Source organism: Brassica napus, chromosome A9, assembly GCF_020379485.1.
Source record: "Brassica napus cultivar Da-Ae chromosome A9, Da-Ae, whole genome shotgun sequence".
Classification (NCBI taxonomy): domain Eukaryota; kingdom Viridiplantae; phylum Streptophyta; class Magnoliopsida; order Brassicales; family Brassicaceae; genus Brassica; species Brassica napus.
Window position 1 is genome coordinate 18,274,491 of NC_063442.1, and position 14,684 is coordinate 18,289,174.

General features: G+C 34.6%; 2 protein-coding genes across 2 annotated transcripts; both read right to left on the reverse strand.

The window, feature by feature from the left end:
* Positions 1-3,148: 3,148 nt before the first annotated feature.
* LOC125578105 lies at positions 3,149-3,945 on the reverse strand. The gene is made up of 2 exons (XM_048740391.1): positions 3,708-3,945; positions 3,149-3,600 (listed from the first exon to the last, which is right to left on the reverse strand). The coding sequence occupies exons 1-2, from the start codon at positions 3,943-3,945 to the stop codon at positions 3,149-3,151; spliced, it is 690 nt and encodes a 229-aa protein (XP_048596348.1).
* Positions 3,946-10,457: 6,512 nt separating this feature from the next.
* On the reverse strand, positions 10,458-11,023 carry LOC125578106 (the record flags this gene model as incomplete). The annotated part of the gene is made up of 1 exon (XM_048740392.1): positions 10,458-11,023. A coding segment is annotated over one exon (399 nt), but the record flags the coding sequence as incomplete, so codon positions are not given.
* Positions 11,024-14,684: the final 3,661 nt, after the last annotated feature.

A 14,684-nucleotide genomic window follows, 5' to 3' on the forward strand; every position in this document is an offset into this window, starting at 1 on the left:
TTGTTCTATTATTATTATTTCAGTTCGGGACAATGTTTTCATTGAGTTTTCATATCCGAATCAGACTTGTGGTCGAACCGTAAGATCTAGTAACTCATATATAGTGGGATAGAATATAATAAAATGAATATAGCAAAAATATCTGAAAATCAAAAAGACCGTTATTAACCCACTGAAAAAAATATAATTTGTTTTAAATAATGTTACATTTATATGTATTTATGTATAAAATGGTCTTCATAATTTGGGATTTTATAAAAAATGGGTCTGAAGTTAATTTGGTTATTTTTTTTTTTTGTAACAAAAGTTAATTGAATTTATAATTTTCTTTTTTTAATGGGTTGTATCACTTAAATTATTTTTTTTAAGTTAAACGCCCAAAGCCCAATTAATAATATTTATTTTGCTGATAATAAAGTGAGATTAAATAGGGATAACATATACTAATATATAAGGAAGACCAAAAAATAAAAAAAGGAAAGGGTCTAACAACCTTTTATAAGTAGATTTTTTTGGACTCCTTCCCTTTTAATAGTATTGATATTATGGGAAAATTGTTTTTTTAGAAAAAAATGATAACTATGTCCTTTTAAATTAATATGCCCTTTTTGCCAAGAGACCCGAACCACTCTTGGGTTTGATTTATATTCGAATGTAATGGTGGGAATGGGCTTTTAACTTCACTTGTATCATACCCATTTGGGTTTTCGATAAAACTGAAGTCGACAAAAAAAACTTAGAATATCAATTCAGATAAACAAACAAAAAGAAAGAAAGTGGGTTCAAATACATTGGTTACCATATATATCCACTTTTTTTTTGACCAAAAAGAAAGTGGATATATATGGTAACCAATGTATTTGAACCCGACTTGGACAACTTCCCGCATTACAGGTTTATTGGATCAGCCGCAGGTTAACCATATATTAAAAAATAAAATAATTTTGTTATTAAATAATATACTAACTATTAAAAATAGGGTTTTTTGCAAAAATGACTCAAAACTCAAAGTCAACAACTCAAAATCAACCACAAAACTAACTCATGATTCTTTTTGGAAAATTCATTTACCCTATTCACCACAAAAGTTTTGATTATTCACGAATATGCCATTAACTTTTTAATATTTTTTTATAAAAAATCGTTGTTTTACTCAATCATCCTCATCTTCCTTTTTTATTTACAACATTGGCATTATCATCAATACATCGACCACCATGAACAAACAATTTGAAGCTCTAAATACATCTAAAATCAACATCTACATCTTCATATTCCTTTTTCTTACAGAGACAAACCATTTCTCTCTCACTTCCTCTTTTATTTCACCCCAAAATCCCAACTTTTATTTCAAAATTTATAAACTTACGAGAGTTACTCAAGTTCATGATTCTTGGTCAAAAACGAGTGAGTAACTTTCATTAAGAAGTGATGTGTGCTTGGAGAAACTAACCATGAACCTTATTGGATCTAGCAATGATTTTTGATTTTTTTTTTCCAGATATGTTCGCTAAAAGACTTACGTGTAAGACTTATACGGAAATCTTTTAGTCAATGCAGATGTTAGTTTTGCAATTGACTTTATGTCTGTTTTTTAGAGATGACTTCTCTGGAAGTCTTCCAATTTTTCTTTGTTAACAAAAAATCTCAAAAATACCAAAGAAAACTTACCAAAACTTACATAAACATGTTAGTTTTGCAATTGACCGAATTGTGTTATAAATTTTATTTTTTCTACAAGACTTACATGGAAGTCTTCCAACATAAGACTTCCGAGGAAGTCTTCTCAACTGTCAGTGGAAGTCCTCTCAATGTCTGTGAAAGTCGTCTCAGGTTACTTTTGCTATTGAAAACTAAAACTTAAATGAAAGGTTTATTATGGGATTTTGGTCAAACTTTTGGTTATCAAAAAAGATTTCGTTGTAAGTCTTCTGCCATAAGACTTATACGTAAGTCGTCTAGTTAAAATTAAATATTTAAGTTTTATTTTTTAATTGAAAAACTAATCTGAGAGAACTTACATGGAAGTCTTCTAGTTAGAATTAAATATTTAAGTTTTATTTTTCTGGTGGAAGATTTTCATGTAAGTCTTATAGAAAAAGTCAAATTTCTGACACAATTCGGTCAATTGCAAAACTTACATGTTTATCGTAGAAGTCTCCTGGACGACTTCCGTGGAATTCTTCGACGTCAATGTTTAATAAATTTTCATTCTCTAATACTATAAATACTTTTTAACATTTTCTTGGTAATTCATGTAAATTAGTCGATATTGGGGATCCTGAATGGAATTCATAACTTAATTGGTTTTAATTATGAGGTTATCAACATTAATGTTTATTAATGTTTCTACCTAATTTGAGAAGACTCTTCTTCGTTAGCTTTTGTAAACTTGTTAAGTAACTTTAAGATATGGTTTTTAACTTTCAAAAGTGTTAAGTAACTTCAAGAATATCAAGTCATATGGTTTAATATGTCTTATTAGATCATAAAATATACTTTTTTAACTTTCATTCAATTTTCATTTAAATTTTGATTTTCCCGCTTAAATTTCCCGTTTATATTTTAAATTCCAGCTTAAAATTTATGTCTTTCGAGAAGTCTTCCGAAGACTTCCTACAAAACTTCTAGTGAAAGTGTAATATGTTCTTCTCTTATGTAATTTTTGATCTTTTGTGAATTTAACTATGTTTTTTGAGAAGTTTTCTCCCTTAGGTTTAGTAAATTTATACTAATTATTGTGTTATTTTGTTTTTATATTGAAGTTGTATATAACTTCAATAATGTCAAGTATTTTGGAAAGATAATATTGTACACATGAACATATTTACCAACTTTTCATTAACATCTCTTCAAATTTACAAAAGAATCCACAACTAAAACAATACACTTACAAATCATAAAACAAATCATAAATAAAACTATTACACTTGGAGTTAGAAATCATTCCTCCACATAGATAAGTGTGGACTCCCCTTGACATACACATGATCAACTTTGATAGTTCTCATGTTCAGGTTTCAGGTTTCCGAAGACTTTGTGGAAGACTTCGTGGAAGACTTCGCATGCATGAAGTCTTCCTGTAAGTCTTCCATAGAATCTACCTCAAACTTGAAACTTCCATTAGCTTCGAAACATTCAGATTTGTTTACCAGATGATCAAACAGCCTCTCCACTTTGATATCTCCACTTTGATATGTCCTTTACAGCCACATCTGTAACACACTGTCTCACGCTTCTGGGTGGTATCCTCTTGAGTTTCTTTACCCTTAGAAACTTGTTTGGATCTAACCCACTTGTTAGATCCCTTGAATCTGGGATTGTAAGTTTTCCAAAGTTTGTTGTTGAAACGGCGACCACGATCTCGGTTGGTCTGGTTTCTCCTTTCCGATTTTTCTACCGCCGTAGCATTTACTTCCGGAAATGGTTTGGCTCCCGTAGGTCGGGAATTGTGGTTTTTGATCATGAGCTCATTGTTCTTTTCAGGCAACATGAGCGCAACCATTAATTCAGAAAATCTCGAGTACCTGCATTTTCTGTAAATTTCGGGCAGGAAGTGAAGATGTTTGTGGAAAGTGTTGTACGTTTTATTCATCCTTTCTGCCTCAAAGACAGGGTTACCACAATATTTCAGGAGTAAGACTATCCTCAGGACAGCGGAATTGTATTCCTCAACCTTTTGAAAATCTTGGAACCTCAGGTTTTGCCAACTTCTAGAGAGTGAGGGAGGTTGACTTCTCTCTGGTTACCGAACCTTTCTTTTAAAGCTTGCCACAGTTCAGCTGGGTCTTCTATGCTCGCATAGTCATGAGTGACATTCTCATCGAGGTGTTTCTTCAGGAAAATTATCGCTTCAGCCTTATGCTCAGGCGGTGATTTGTTACTGATTACAATCGTTTCGGTTAACTTTTCATCACCAGATATGGTTTCACGTTTGTGACCCATCCGACGTAGTTTTCACAATTTATTTTGAGAGCCGGAAGTTGAAGATGTTCAATTCTTGCCATTTGTATTTCTAAAACACAAAATAATATATTTTATTAGAATTTTGTAATACCGACATTAAGCGTAAATTCTTCAGGAGTAAGTTTTCCAATAAAAAGACCGTACATAGAAGCAAAAATTAGAATTGCACATAAAACCAAAAAATATGCGAATCATCTTTCTTGCAATGAAAACCCGGAATGGAGCGATTTGAAAATATTTGAGAGAAGATGGAATATTTTGGATGAAGTAAATGAGTGAAGAATGAGTATATTTATAGATGAAAATACTGTACATAGCCGTTTGGAAAAGGGTAAAATTTTTGAAATTTTTCTTTGTGACCGTTGGGATTAACTCGGATGAACCAAAAATCAATCTGAAAATATTGTATTAATCAGTCAACCAAATTCCGTAAATTTCATAATATATGATATAGGTGACCAAACATTTATATAATAACCATAAGATGATGAACATATAGATATCAATCGTATTATGGTGATAGAAAAATTATAACATTAAATAAATTATGGGCCGACACAGCCAGCCAATTATTATAGTGTATTTAACAATCAAAGTTTATTAACGAGGCGACATACCGCCCAATTAATATAGGTAAATGATAATTAACTAAAACAATTACTACAAAATAATAAATAGTAATATAGGCGGTATACCGACCATTATAGTAAGGTATATATGATACATATAAATTTTACCGAATTGCAGAGTGATCGTGCTGATAACTTGTTATGAAATAACTTACAATTTTATAGTATCGAGAAATTTAAATAAGAGCAAAATTGTATACCTGCAGGAAGGAGATAACATTGATATAAGATGAATATCGAAAAAGGATTTGTTATAAGAGAAGAAGAGAAGTGTGTTTTACGTATATATAAAAATAAAAAGTTAAAGTTACTGTGCACGCATAGTGACGGTGGACTCCACGTACATTACACTCGCACAATGTCAATGTTTTTGGTGCAGCAAACATTGACATTTACATTCTTTAGTTCCATCACGTTTATAACAAATTTTATGTTTTTTTCTTTCAAAAATAAATCGATAAACCAAACATTTTTTGAGTTTCCAAAACAGAACCATTATTCTGAAACAGAACCTTTATTTTCTCTCCATCTTTATTTTGAAATTCAGATTCACTTTTCCTATTTCTCTCCTAACCCTAATTCCGCGAACAATCTTCTCCTTCATCTTTAATTTCGTAATCTCTATGCTTCCAGAGGTCTCGCTGCGAGTTTGATTTCTCTCCAAACCCTAATTCTTCTCTCATCACCTTTATCCCCACCGGTAAACAATATCAGAGGTTATAGTGTGTGAGATTTTGATGGAGAAGACACATGACTCTTTGCCTTTTAGGTTATACCGGAACTTACAGTGTGTGAGATTTTGATGGAGAAGCTTTGGGAAATGGACGTGGACAAGAGACAAATCCGATTAGAGGATTTTTCATGTCCGATGAAACCTGTGGCGGAGGAGACATGAAATCAGCGGCTGAAAAAACATGAAATCCAGGCCAGAGGAGACAAAGGCTTATAGTTGATTTGGCCTCAGATCGAAGTCGTTAAACGAAGTTGTTTGTCTATGCAGCGATTTGTTCGGATCTTGCTGGGACCTGGCCTTCAATCTCGACGAAGCTTTGATGATTCAAGTAATTGTTGCAAATGGCTTGTGGGTATTAGTGTTTTAGGCATGCGTCAACAATAGCTCTTGAAATTGCCAGACGTTGTCATCATGAACAAAAAAAATTGTTTTGATTCTTAATTCATGAAGATCAATAAATTTTGATGTGGGTTCATTCGTTTGAGAGAAAACAAAAGCAGTTTTTGCTACTGTGGTTCCTTACCTTTTGGTTATTCACGCTTTCACCCCAAGATTCTTAAAATATGCAGAATGGTTCTTTTGATTTAGCCACAAACTTTTATTCGTGCACTCTAGATCCTATTCAACTCAAATGAACTTGTATATATATCCAAAACCTTCAAATGCACCCTAAGATAAGTATCCACAAACAACTATCCGCATTTTACTTCCTCAGCTGAACATCTCTTTGTCCACAATATCAATTCTCGCATCCACAATGTTTTTATCCACACTTCTTTTGTCCAAGGCCAATAAATTATAATTTGAAAATTTTAGTTAAATATTAAAGTATAAAATATATGCATATGCATATCAAAATAATAAGAAAAAATAAATACATTTTTATATGGTTATTATATTTTTATTTATAAATTAAAAATTGAAATAATAATGAAATATCCACTCTTGCTTCGCTGTTCGCGGATGCTTGGGCTGTTCACAGGGACGGTGAGCTTTGGGAAGACGCGGAAGTTTTCAAACCTGAGATATTTGAAGGGTTTCTTGGCGATAGAGATGGTTATAGGTTATTTCTATTCGGAGTAGGGAGGAGAGCGTGTCCTGGAGATGGATTTGGAATGAGGACGGTGGCGCTTGCTGTTGGAGCATTGGTTCAGTGTTTCGAGTGGGATAAGGTAGATAAAGGAGATATAGACATGACACCTGCGTTTAGTGTGGAAATGGCTAAGGCTGAGCCTCTTGTTGCATTGCCTAAGCCATGGCCTGATATGGTTCCATCTTGTCTCAGCTCTAGTGTCATCTGTATTGGGCAATCGAGTTGGTTTAGACGATGACATTTTATATATATTGACAATAAGGAGAATTTATGATCATATGTTACCTTAGTAATGGAATCATTTTCTTCACTCTTTTCGTTCTTTATTAGCACTAGATGATCTTATTTAAGGAAGGGTCTCGTATTTGCTCCTTCCATGGTTGCTTCTACATTCATTCAATCCTAGTTGATCAGAGCTCCAGTCTGTCTATGTTCTGATTTCCCTCTAGGGGTTCGATATATATTTAACTGTTACAAGTGGAGTTTTGTTTTTGAACTGATTCTCTGTTACAAGTGGAGTTAACAAACCAAAACAACTAGACCCCTTGCTAAACTCCCTTTTTTAACAGTCCCGATAAAAGATTAAACATACTGCTATCATCCAAGTTTGATTACTAAAATGTTTAGCCTTAAAATGGCTCAACAGAAAAATTACTAAAATGTTTTTCTCAAAGACCTGGAATCGATTATGAAGAAACGTATTCTCCAGTTATGGATGCAATCACGTTTAAATTCCTGATGAGTCTAGCAGTTGATAAAAATCTAGAGATGCGTCTCATGGATATTGTTACAGCTTATCTATATGAATCATTAGATACTGATATCTACATAAAAATTCCTGATGGATTTAAAATGCCAGAAGCATTAAGTTCCAAACATAAAGAGTTACGTGCAATAAAATTGCAAAGATCATTATATGGATTAAAGCAATCTGGACATATATTGTATAATCGTCTCAGTGATCATTTAACAAAAGAAGGATATGTGAATGATCCTATATACCCATGTGTTTTCATCAAGAAAACGATATCCAGATTTGTAATAATCGCAGTATATGTTGATGATCTTAACATTATCGGAACTCGAAAGGAAATATAAAAGGCATCAGACTATCTCAAAGGAGAATTTGAGATGAAAGATCTTGGACATACACAATATTGTCTTGGTCTACAAATAGAGCATTCACAAAATGGTATATTTGTGCATCAATCCACATACACTAAAAGAGTGTTGAAACGATTTAACATGGATAAAGCACCCCGATGGTCATTAGGTCACTTAATATTCAAAGTGATCCATTTCGACCACCTGAGGAGAAAGAATAGATACTTGGTCCGGAGGTACCATATCTAAGTGCAATTGGAGCGCTGATGTACCTTGCAAATTGTACATGGCCTGATATATCATCTGCTGTAAATCTTTTGGCAAGATTCAGCTCATCTCCAACTCGAAGACATTGGAATGGGATTAAACATGTTTTTCTTTACCTCCGAGGGACCATTGATTTAGGCTTGTTTTATCCTAAAATTTCAAAAGGTCAAATGGTAGGTTTTGCAGATGCATGATATCTTTAAGGTCCAGACAAAGCCCGATCGCAAACATGATACGTTGTCACGATCGAAGGCACTGCTATATCTTGGCGTTCTCAGAGACAAACGCTCGTAGCCACCTCTTCAAATCATGCTGAAATCATCGCACTCCATGAAGCAAATAGAGAATGTGTTGGGCTAAGATCAATAAGCCGACACATCTGTTCAAGTAGTAGGATTGACGGAAATACAGAGCCACCTATTTTATATGAAGATAATGCAGCATGTGTTGCTCAAACGAAGGAAGGATATATCAAAAGTGATAGAACGAAACATATACATTCGACGTTCTTTTCATACACTCAAGAACTCGAGAAAAAGAAAGAGATTGAAGTAAGATATGTCCGATCATGCGACAATGCAGCCGACCTCTTCACAAAATTACTTCCTACCTCAGTATTTAGAAAAACATGTCCATAACATTGGAATGCGTCATAAAAAGGATTTAATTCGAGGGGGAGCTTATGTGGTTGTACTCTTTTTACCTAGCTACGGTTTTCCCATTGGATTTTCCTAGAAAGGTTTTTAACAAGGCAACAAAGACGTTAAGCAAGAAGAAATAGTGACACTGGTCTCCAAGGGGGAGTGTTATAAACGTGATGGAACGAAGGAAAGTAAATGTCAATGTTTGCTATGCCAAAGTATGCAATGCATGGTAGTTTGTCCATGAAATATGATGTTATAGCATTGAAGTCATGCTTTTAGAGAATGCGTGGTAAAATGAATAGCAGCTTTTACCACATTGATGATTGTCCGGGCAATTTGAACACACATGTGAGAGCATTGTGATATTTTGAATTACATGCGTTCATGATTAAGCCAACGGATATTAATTTATGTTGACAAGGCTATTGGATGCATTCATGTTGCACGTTTATGCATTCAAGAAAAACCACTTTACTTGTACCTTTGTCTCAAAGCAGTGGCGGAGCCACATAGACTAATAAGTGGTGGGCAGTTGCCCCTGGTGACTTTTCAAAATTACATGTATAATTTTATGAACAACTTCCATTATGTTATTCTACCCCTATATATTTACACCAATGCCTTCCATAAAAAAAATTTATATCTCCGCCCCTGCCTCAAAGCATGCATGATTTTGCCTCCCAATCAAAAAGAAGTTATATTCCAGGTTCTACCAATGAATGAAGCGATGATTACAGACATAGATCCTCGGTGAAGATTTGTGGTTTCAGACACTGGAAATGAAAATATGGAAGGGGCTTCCATTGCATTTTGGGAAGACACTTTAGCCTAAGATTTCTCCCAAATGGGAGAGTAACCGTTATTTTTTGCTGTTGGGGTCTGCGTTGGTGCAGCCCTCCTAGTAACCTCTAGTAAGATCTTTCGTCTTCCTAGGCCAAGCTTGAATTCTTGAGAAGACTACATGAATTTAATGAGTTTGGATTCTTGTACAATACTCCATCCGTTCCTAAATATTAAAAAGATATTCTAGGTAAAAAACACGTTTATTAAAATAATTACCTCTAGTCAGATCTTTCGTCTTCCTAGGCCAAGCTTGAATTCTTGAGAAGACTACATGAAATTAACGAGTTTGGATTCTTGTAGAATACTCCATCCGTTCCTAAATATTAAAAAGATGTTCTAGGTAAAAAACACGTTTATTAAAATAATTACTTTTTATTAAAAATGTATTATTAAAACTATTCAATCATTTACAAAATAAAACTATTAAATTTGATTGATTACACCGATTTTGATAAAATTAAAACTACTTAGAAATATAAAAACATCTTACAAATTAAAATATAAAATTTTTTCTAAATATCTTACATTTCGGAAGAGAGAGAGAGTATGTTTCAAGCTTTTCGATCTTCATGCATCAGTGCTTCGTTTTAATGAAAAATAAGAAAACAAAAAGATAATAAAAAGTGCCCACACGTAGGATCGAACTACGGACCTTCAGTTTACAAGACTGGACCAGTGAGCTATACGGGCGATTTGTTAAGTTTTATTAATTAGGTTTACATATATATATATATATATATATATATATATATTAATAATGTTATCCCTATATGAGATTTTTTTTTGAATCGTCTTATAAACTAATACAATTACAAAATAACCATATAAGCATTATACAATTTTTTGAATATTCTGGAGGTTGGCTAAGTTGAATTAGATTATTACGTACCTATATTCAGTGTACATATATAATTTGTGGATCTATTATGTATGTCGAAGTTGAATTATTTTCTACCCTAACCCAAGTTAGGTTATTACTCAAAGAGTCGATAAATCTGTCACATGAATAGTCGGATAATGAAAATGAGCATTTATCTTGAATACGTGTCAAAAAAAATTAACTGTAAACTGAATGAATATTAAGGATTATTACAAAAACCAGTGTCAACCTTTCCAGTTTTTCTCAAATATTCAAGATTATCATGAACAATATATTCAAAACAAAAGATATATATATATATATATATATATTGCGAATCGCAAGCCATTTATTTGATTAGGTAGTAACGCATTACAAACCTCTGATACTCATAACCCTTAAAATGAACATAGACATACCCAAATACAATTGGCATTATCAAGATCTTATTATCATTTTTAATCTTACTAGTTACCATCCAAACATTTAGTGACCGCAAGAACTACGACTCGGACCAGAAACTAACTTACGACCCGAATACATTTTCTCCTTGGACTCTGTTGTCTCGTACTTTCCCAATCCACCTCCAGGAGCTAGCCCGATAAGGTCGCAACCACGATAAGGTACCATAGCCTTTGAGCACGTCAAGTAAACGATCAACAAGAGTATAACTTTGAGAAGCTCTTTCATCTCCAAATACTTAAGCACACTTAAATTATCTTGACTATTGAGTTTTAAGGAATAACCATTTGCAGTTTTATAGGGTTTTTGTTGCTGTTTTCTATGTGAGTTAATGCATACTTGATGGAGCGAGTAAATTTTATTGACTGACAGTACACCCTTGGAAAATGTTTTAGGGTTCTGTACATTGTGTTTAGTGTTGTTTCATTTAATTATCTTAGTGTGGTTCTCGAACTTAATTTAAACACTGTAATTCTACTATTCAAGGAACGTAGATTATGAATTATTCCAACTCAATAAATATATACAATGGTGGTTTCGAGGAATCTTTCTTACATATACTAGCATTAAGACTCACACATATTAATCTTATGATTCTATATGATTGTAATAGAATTGTGGGTCTATATGATTCTGATGAAAACTGGATAATTGAGGAGCAGGGGGTCGAAAAGGTGGCAGTGGATTATTTTGAAGATCTGTTTCAGACAACAACTCCTACTGGTTTTGATGGTTTTTTAGATGAGATTACACCCTCAATTACACCACAAATGAATCAACGGCTTGTTCGGTTGGCAACTGAGGAGGAAGTTCGACAGGCTTTATTCATGATGCATCCGGAGAAAGCTCCTGGGCCGGATGGAATGACGGCTCTCTTTTTTCAACACTCATGGCATATAATAAAAAAGGATCTATTGGAAATGGTCAATAGTTTTTTGGCATCGGGAAATTTGGACACAAGGTTAAACACTACAAATATTTGTCTGATTCCTAAGAAGGAGAGACCCACAAGGATGACTGAACTCAGACCTATCAGCTTATGTAATGTAGGATACAAGATTATATCTAAGGTATTATGTCAAAGATTAAAGGTCTGTCTTCCATCACTGATCTCGGAGACGCAATCGGCTTTTGTGCCTGGACGATTAATATCAGATAATATTCTTATAGCTCAGGAGATGTTCCATGGTTTGCGAACTAATAAATCGTGCCAGGACAAATTTTTGGCAATAAAAACAGATATGAGCAAAGCTTATGACAGAGTTGAATGGATCTTTATCCAAGAATTACTAACCAAGATGGGATTCGGCCAGCATTGGATCCATTTAATGATGGAATGCATTTCCTCGGTTCAGTATAAGGTTTTATTGAATGGGCAACCAAAAGGACATATAATACCACAGAGGGGATTACGTCAGGGGGACCCTCTATCCCCTTATCTGTTTATTATGTGTACGGAAGCATTGGTCGCAAATATTAAAAAGGCAGAACGAAATAAGCAACTAACGGGTCTAAAGGTTGCTAGGGCCTGCCCCCCAATTTCCCATTTATTATTTGCAGACGATAGCCTTTTCTTTTGCAAAGCTCAGAAGGAAGAATGTTAGACAATTCTTAGGATTCTCAAGGAATATGAAGGGGCTTCAGGACAACAAATAAATTTTGAAAAATCTTCGATTCAATTTGGACACAAGATTGCAGAAGCTACACGACAGGAAGTTCGAGATATCTTAGGTATACATAATTTAGGAGGAATGGGGTCTTATTTGGGCATCCCAGAAAATCTGGGAGGATCAAAGGTGCAAGTTTTTGGATTTGTTCAGGAGCGTCTAAATAGCAGAGTAAATGGTTGGACTTTTAAGTTTTTCACCAGAGGGGGTAAGGAAGTGATTATAAAATCTGTGGTTACAGCCTTACCAAACAATGTGATGTCATGCTTTCGAATTCCCAAAACGGTAATGAAGAAATTAGTTAGTGCTGTAGCACAATTCTGGTGGAGTCCAGGGGGTAACAAGAGAGGTATGCATTGGAAATCATGGGACAAACTGTGTAGCTCTAAGGACGATGGAGGTTTGGGATTCAAAGATCTCACAGATTTTAATACAGCTATGCTTGGGAAACAATTTTGGAGATTAATGGACAAACCGAATACTTTATTTTCTCGTGTATTCAAAGGGAGATATTTCAGGAATGCTTCACCCCTGGAACCCATTAGATCATACTCGTCATCTTATGGTTGGCGTAGTATTGTCTCTGCTAGATCTCTGGTTAGCAAAGGACTAATCAAAAGGGTGGGAACAGGATCATCTATATCAGTATGGAATGATCCTTGGCTTCCATCCACTCGCCCGAGACCAGCAAATAAAAATCAACACAATCTTTACCCGGACCTAACAGTGGATGCTCTCATCGATGGAACATCACGATCATGGAACCTACAGGTTATTCGGGCTCTAGTGGATCCGCAAGATGTGAAAATTATTCAAAGTATTCCTATCAGTAGATCTCATCTAGAAGACCGGAATGGATGGCATTTTACAAACAATGGTAAATACACGGTTAAATCTGGCTATGAAGTGGAACGAGTATATCCGGATAGAGAAATAATGCCACCCCAGTTTGGCCCTTCGATAACACCTTTGAAGGCGTTTTGTTGGAAGTTACGCTGCCCACCCAAGTTGAAACATTTTTTATGGCAACTATTGACGGGATGTATAGCGGTTAAGAAAAATTTGAGGTCAAGAGGAATGCAAGGAGATACTGTTTGTGACCGATGTGGTGCTCCCGAGGAATCAGCTAATCATGTGTTTTTTGAATGTCCACCGACAGTTCAGGTCTGGGCACTTTCACGGATCCCGATGAATCCAGATATTTTTCCCACTCAATCTTTGTTTACCAATATGGATCATTTATTTTGGAGAGTTTCTCCTGAAATGGAGGATCATTCATTTGCTTGGATTCTCTGGTATATATGGAAAGGTAGAAACAACAAAGTTTTTAGCAATTTGGATATGGACCCGAGAGATACTCTCAAACTGGCAGAAACGGAATCGTTACTTTGGGTGGAAGCACAAAATTCTCAGACTCAAGACATGGAACGCACCCAAATTCATGTATCTTCGATAATAACGAGTATACCAGGTAGATGGTGTTTTACAGACGGATCTTGGAAAAATGAGGATAGTTTTTCAGGACAAGGATGGTATAGTACCCTGGAAGGCTACGATGGACTAATGGGAGCAAGGAACACGAGAGCGAGTCAGTCGCCACTACACTCAGAGATAGAGGCCCTTATATGGGCAATGGAATGTATGAGGAATCTTAGACAAGCATGGGTTACTTTTGCAACGGATAGTGCTCAATTGGTAAAGATGGTGTCGGAACCAGAAGAGTGGCCAGCCTTTGCAAGCTATTTGGAAGACATAAAAGTTTTAAAGAGGAGTTTCAACAGCTCAGAGATCATTCATATACCACGGACACAGAACTCAAAGGCGGACAGTCTCGCACGCAGTGCAAGAAAGCAACCGTCGTTTGTCGTCCATATGGATGCAGAGCTACCGGAATGGTTCGCAGAGTCTACATGAATCTGTTTTGTTTGCTGACAAAAAAAAAAAAAAAAAAAATCTTATGATTATGTATTATAACCATATGGTTTCTATAACTAAAATACATTAGTGTTTTACATGGGCGAATCTAAAAGTTAATTATAGGGAAAGAAAATATTTACTGGGTGCACTAAAAAGTGTTTTTGTCAATTATGTAAGTAATTTAAGGGTTGGCAAAAAAATGTAAGTAATTTATGTAATTTTACCTTAAAAAAATAAAATACAAAAACAATAGTGGGTACATGTGCACCTAATCCTCTCGTCCTAGCTTTTCCCCCTTGGCTGTTAAAGTGTTAATGTTTGACTATGTGGCCTATCATTAGTGTATCTAGTAATCATTTAAAAAAGAATATTCAACTTTCTTTTTTTTATGTAAAAATTTCATAAATATATCTCAACTAAATTTCATTAAGCTTTTTAGTACTCAAGTTTTTTGGTTATCCGGTTTAATACTCAAACATATTAATTTACTCATTTTAATA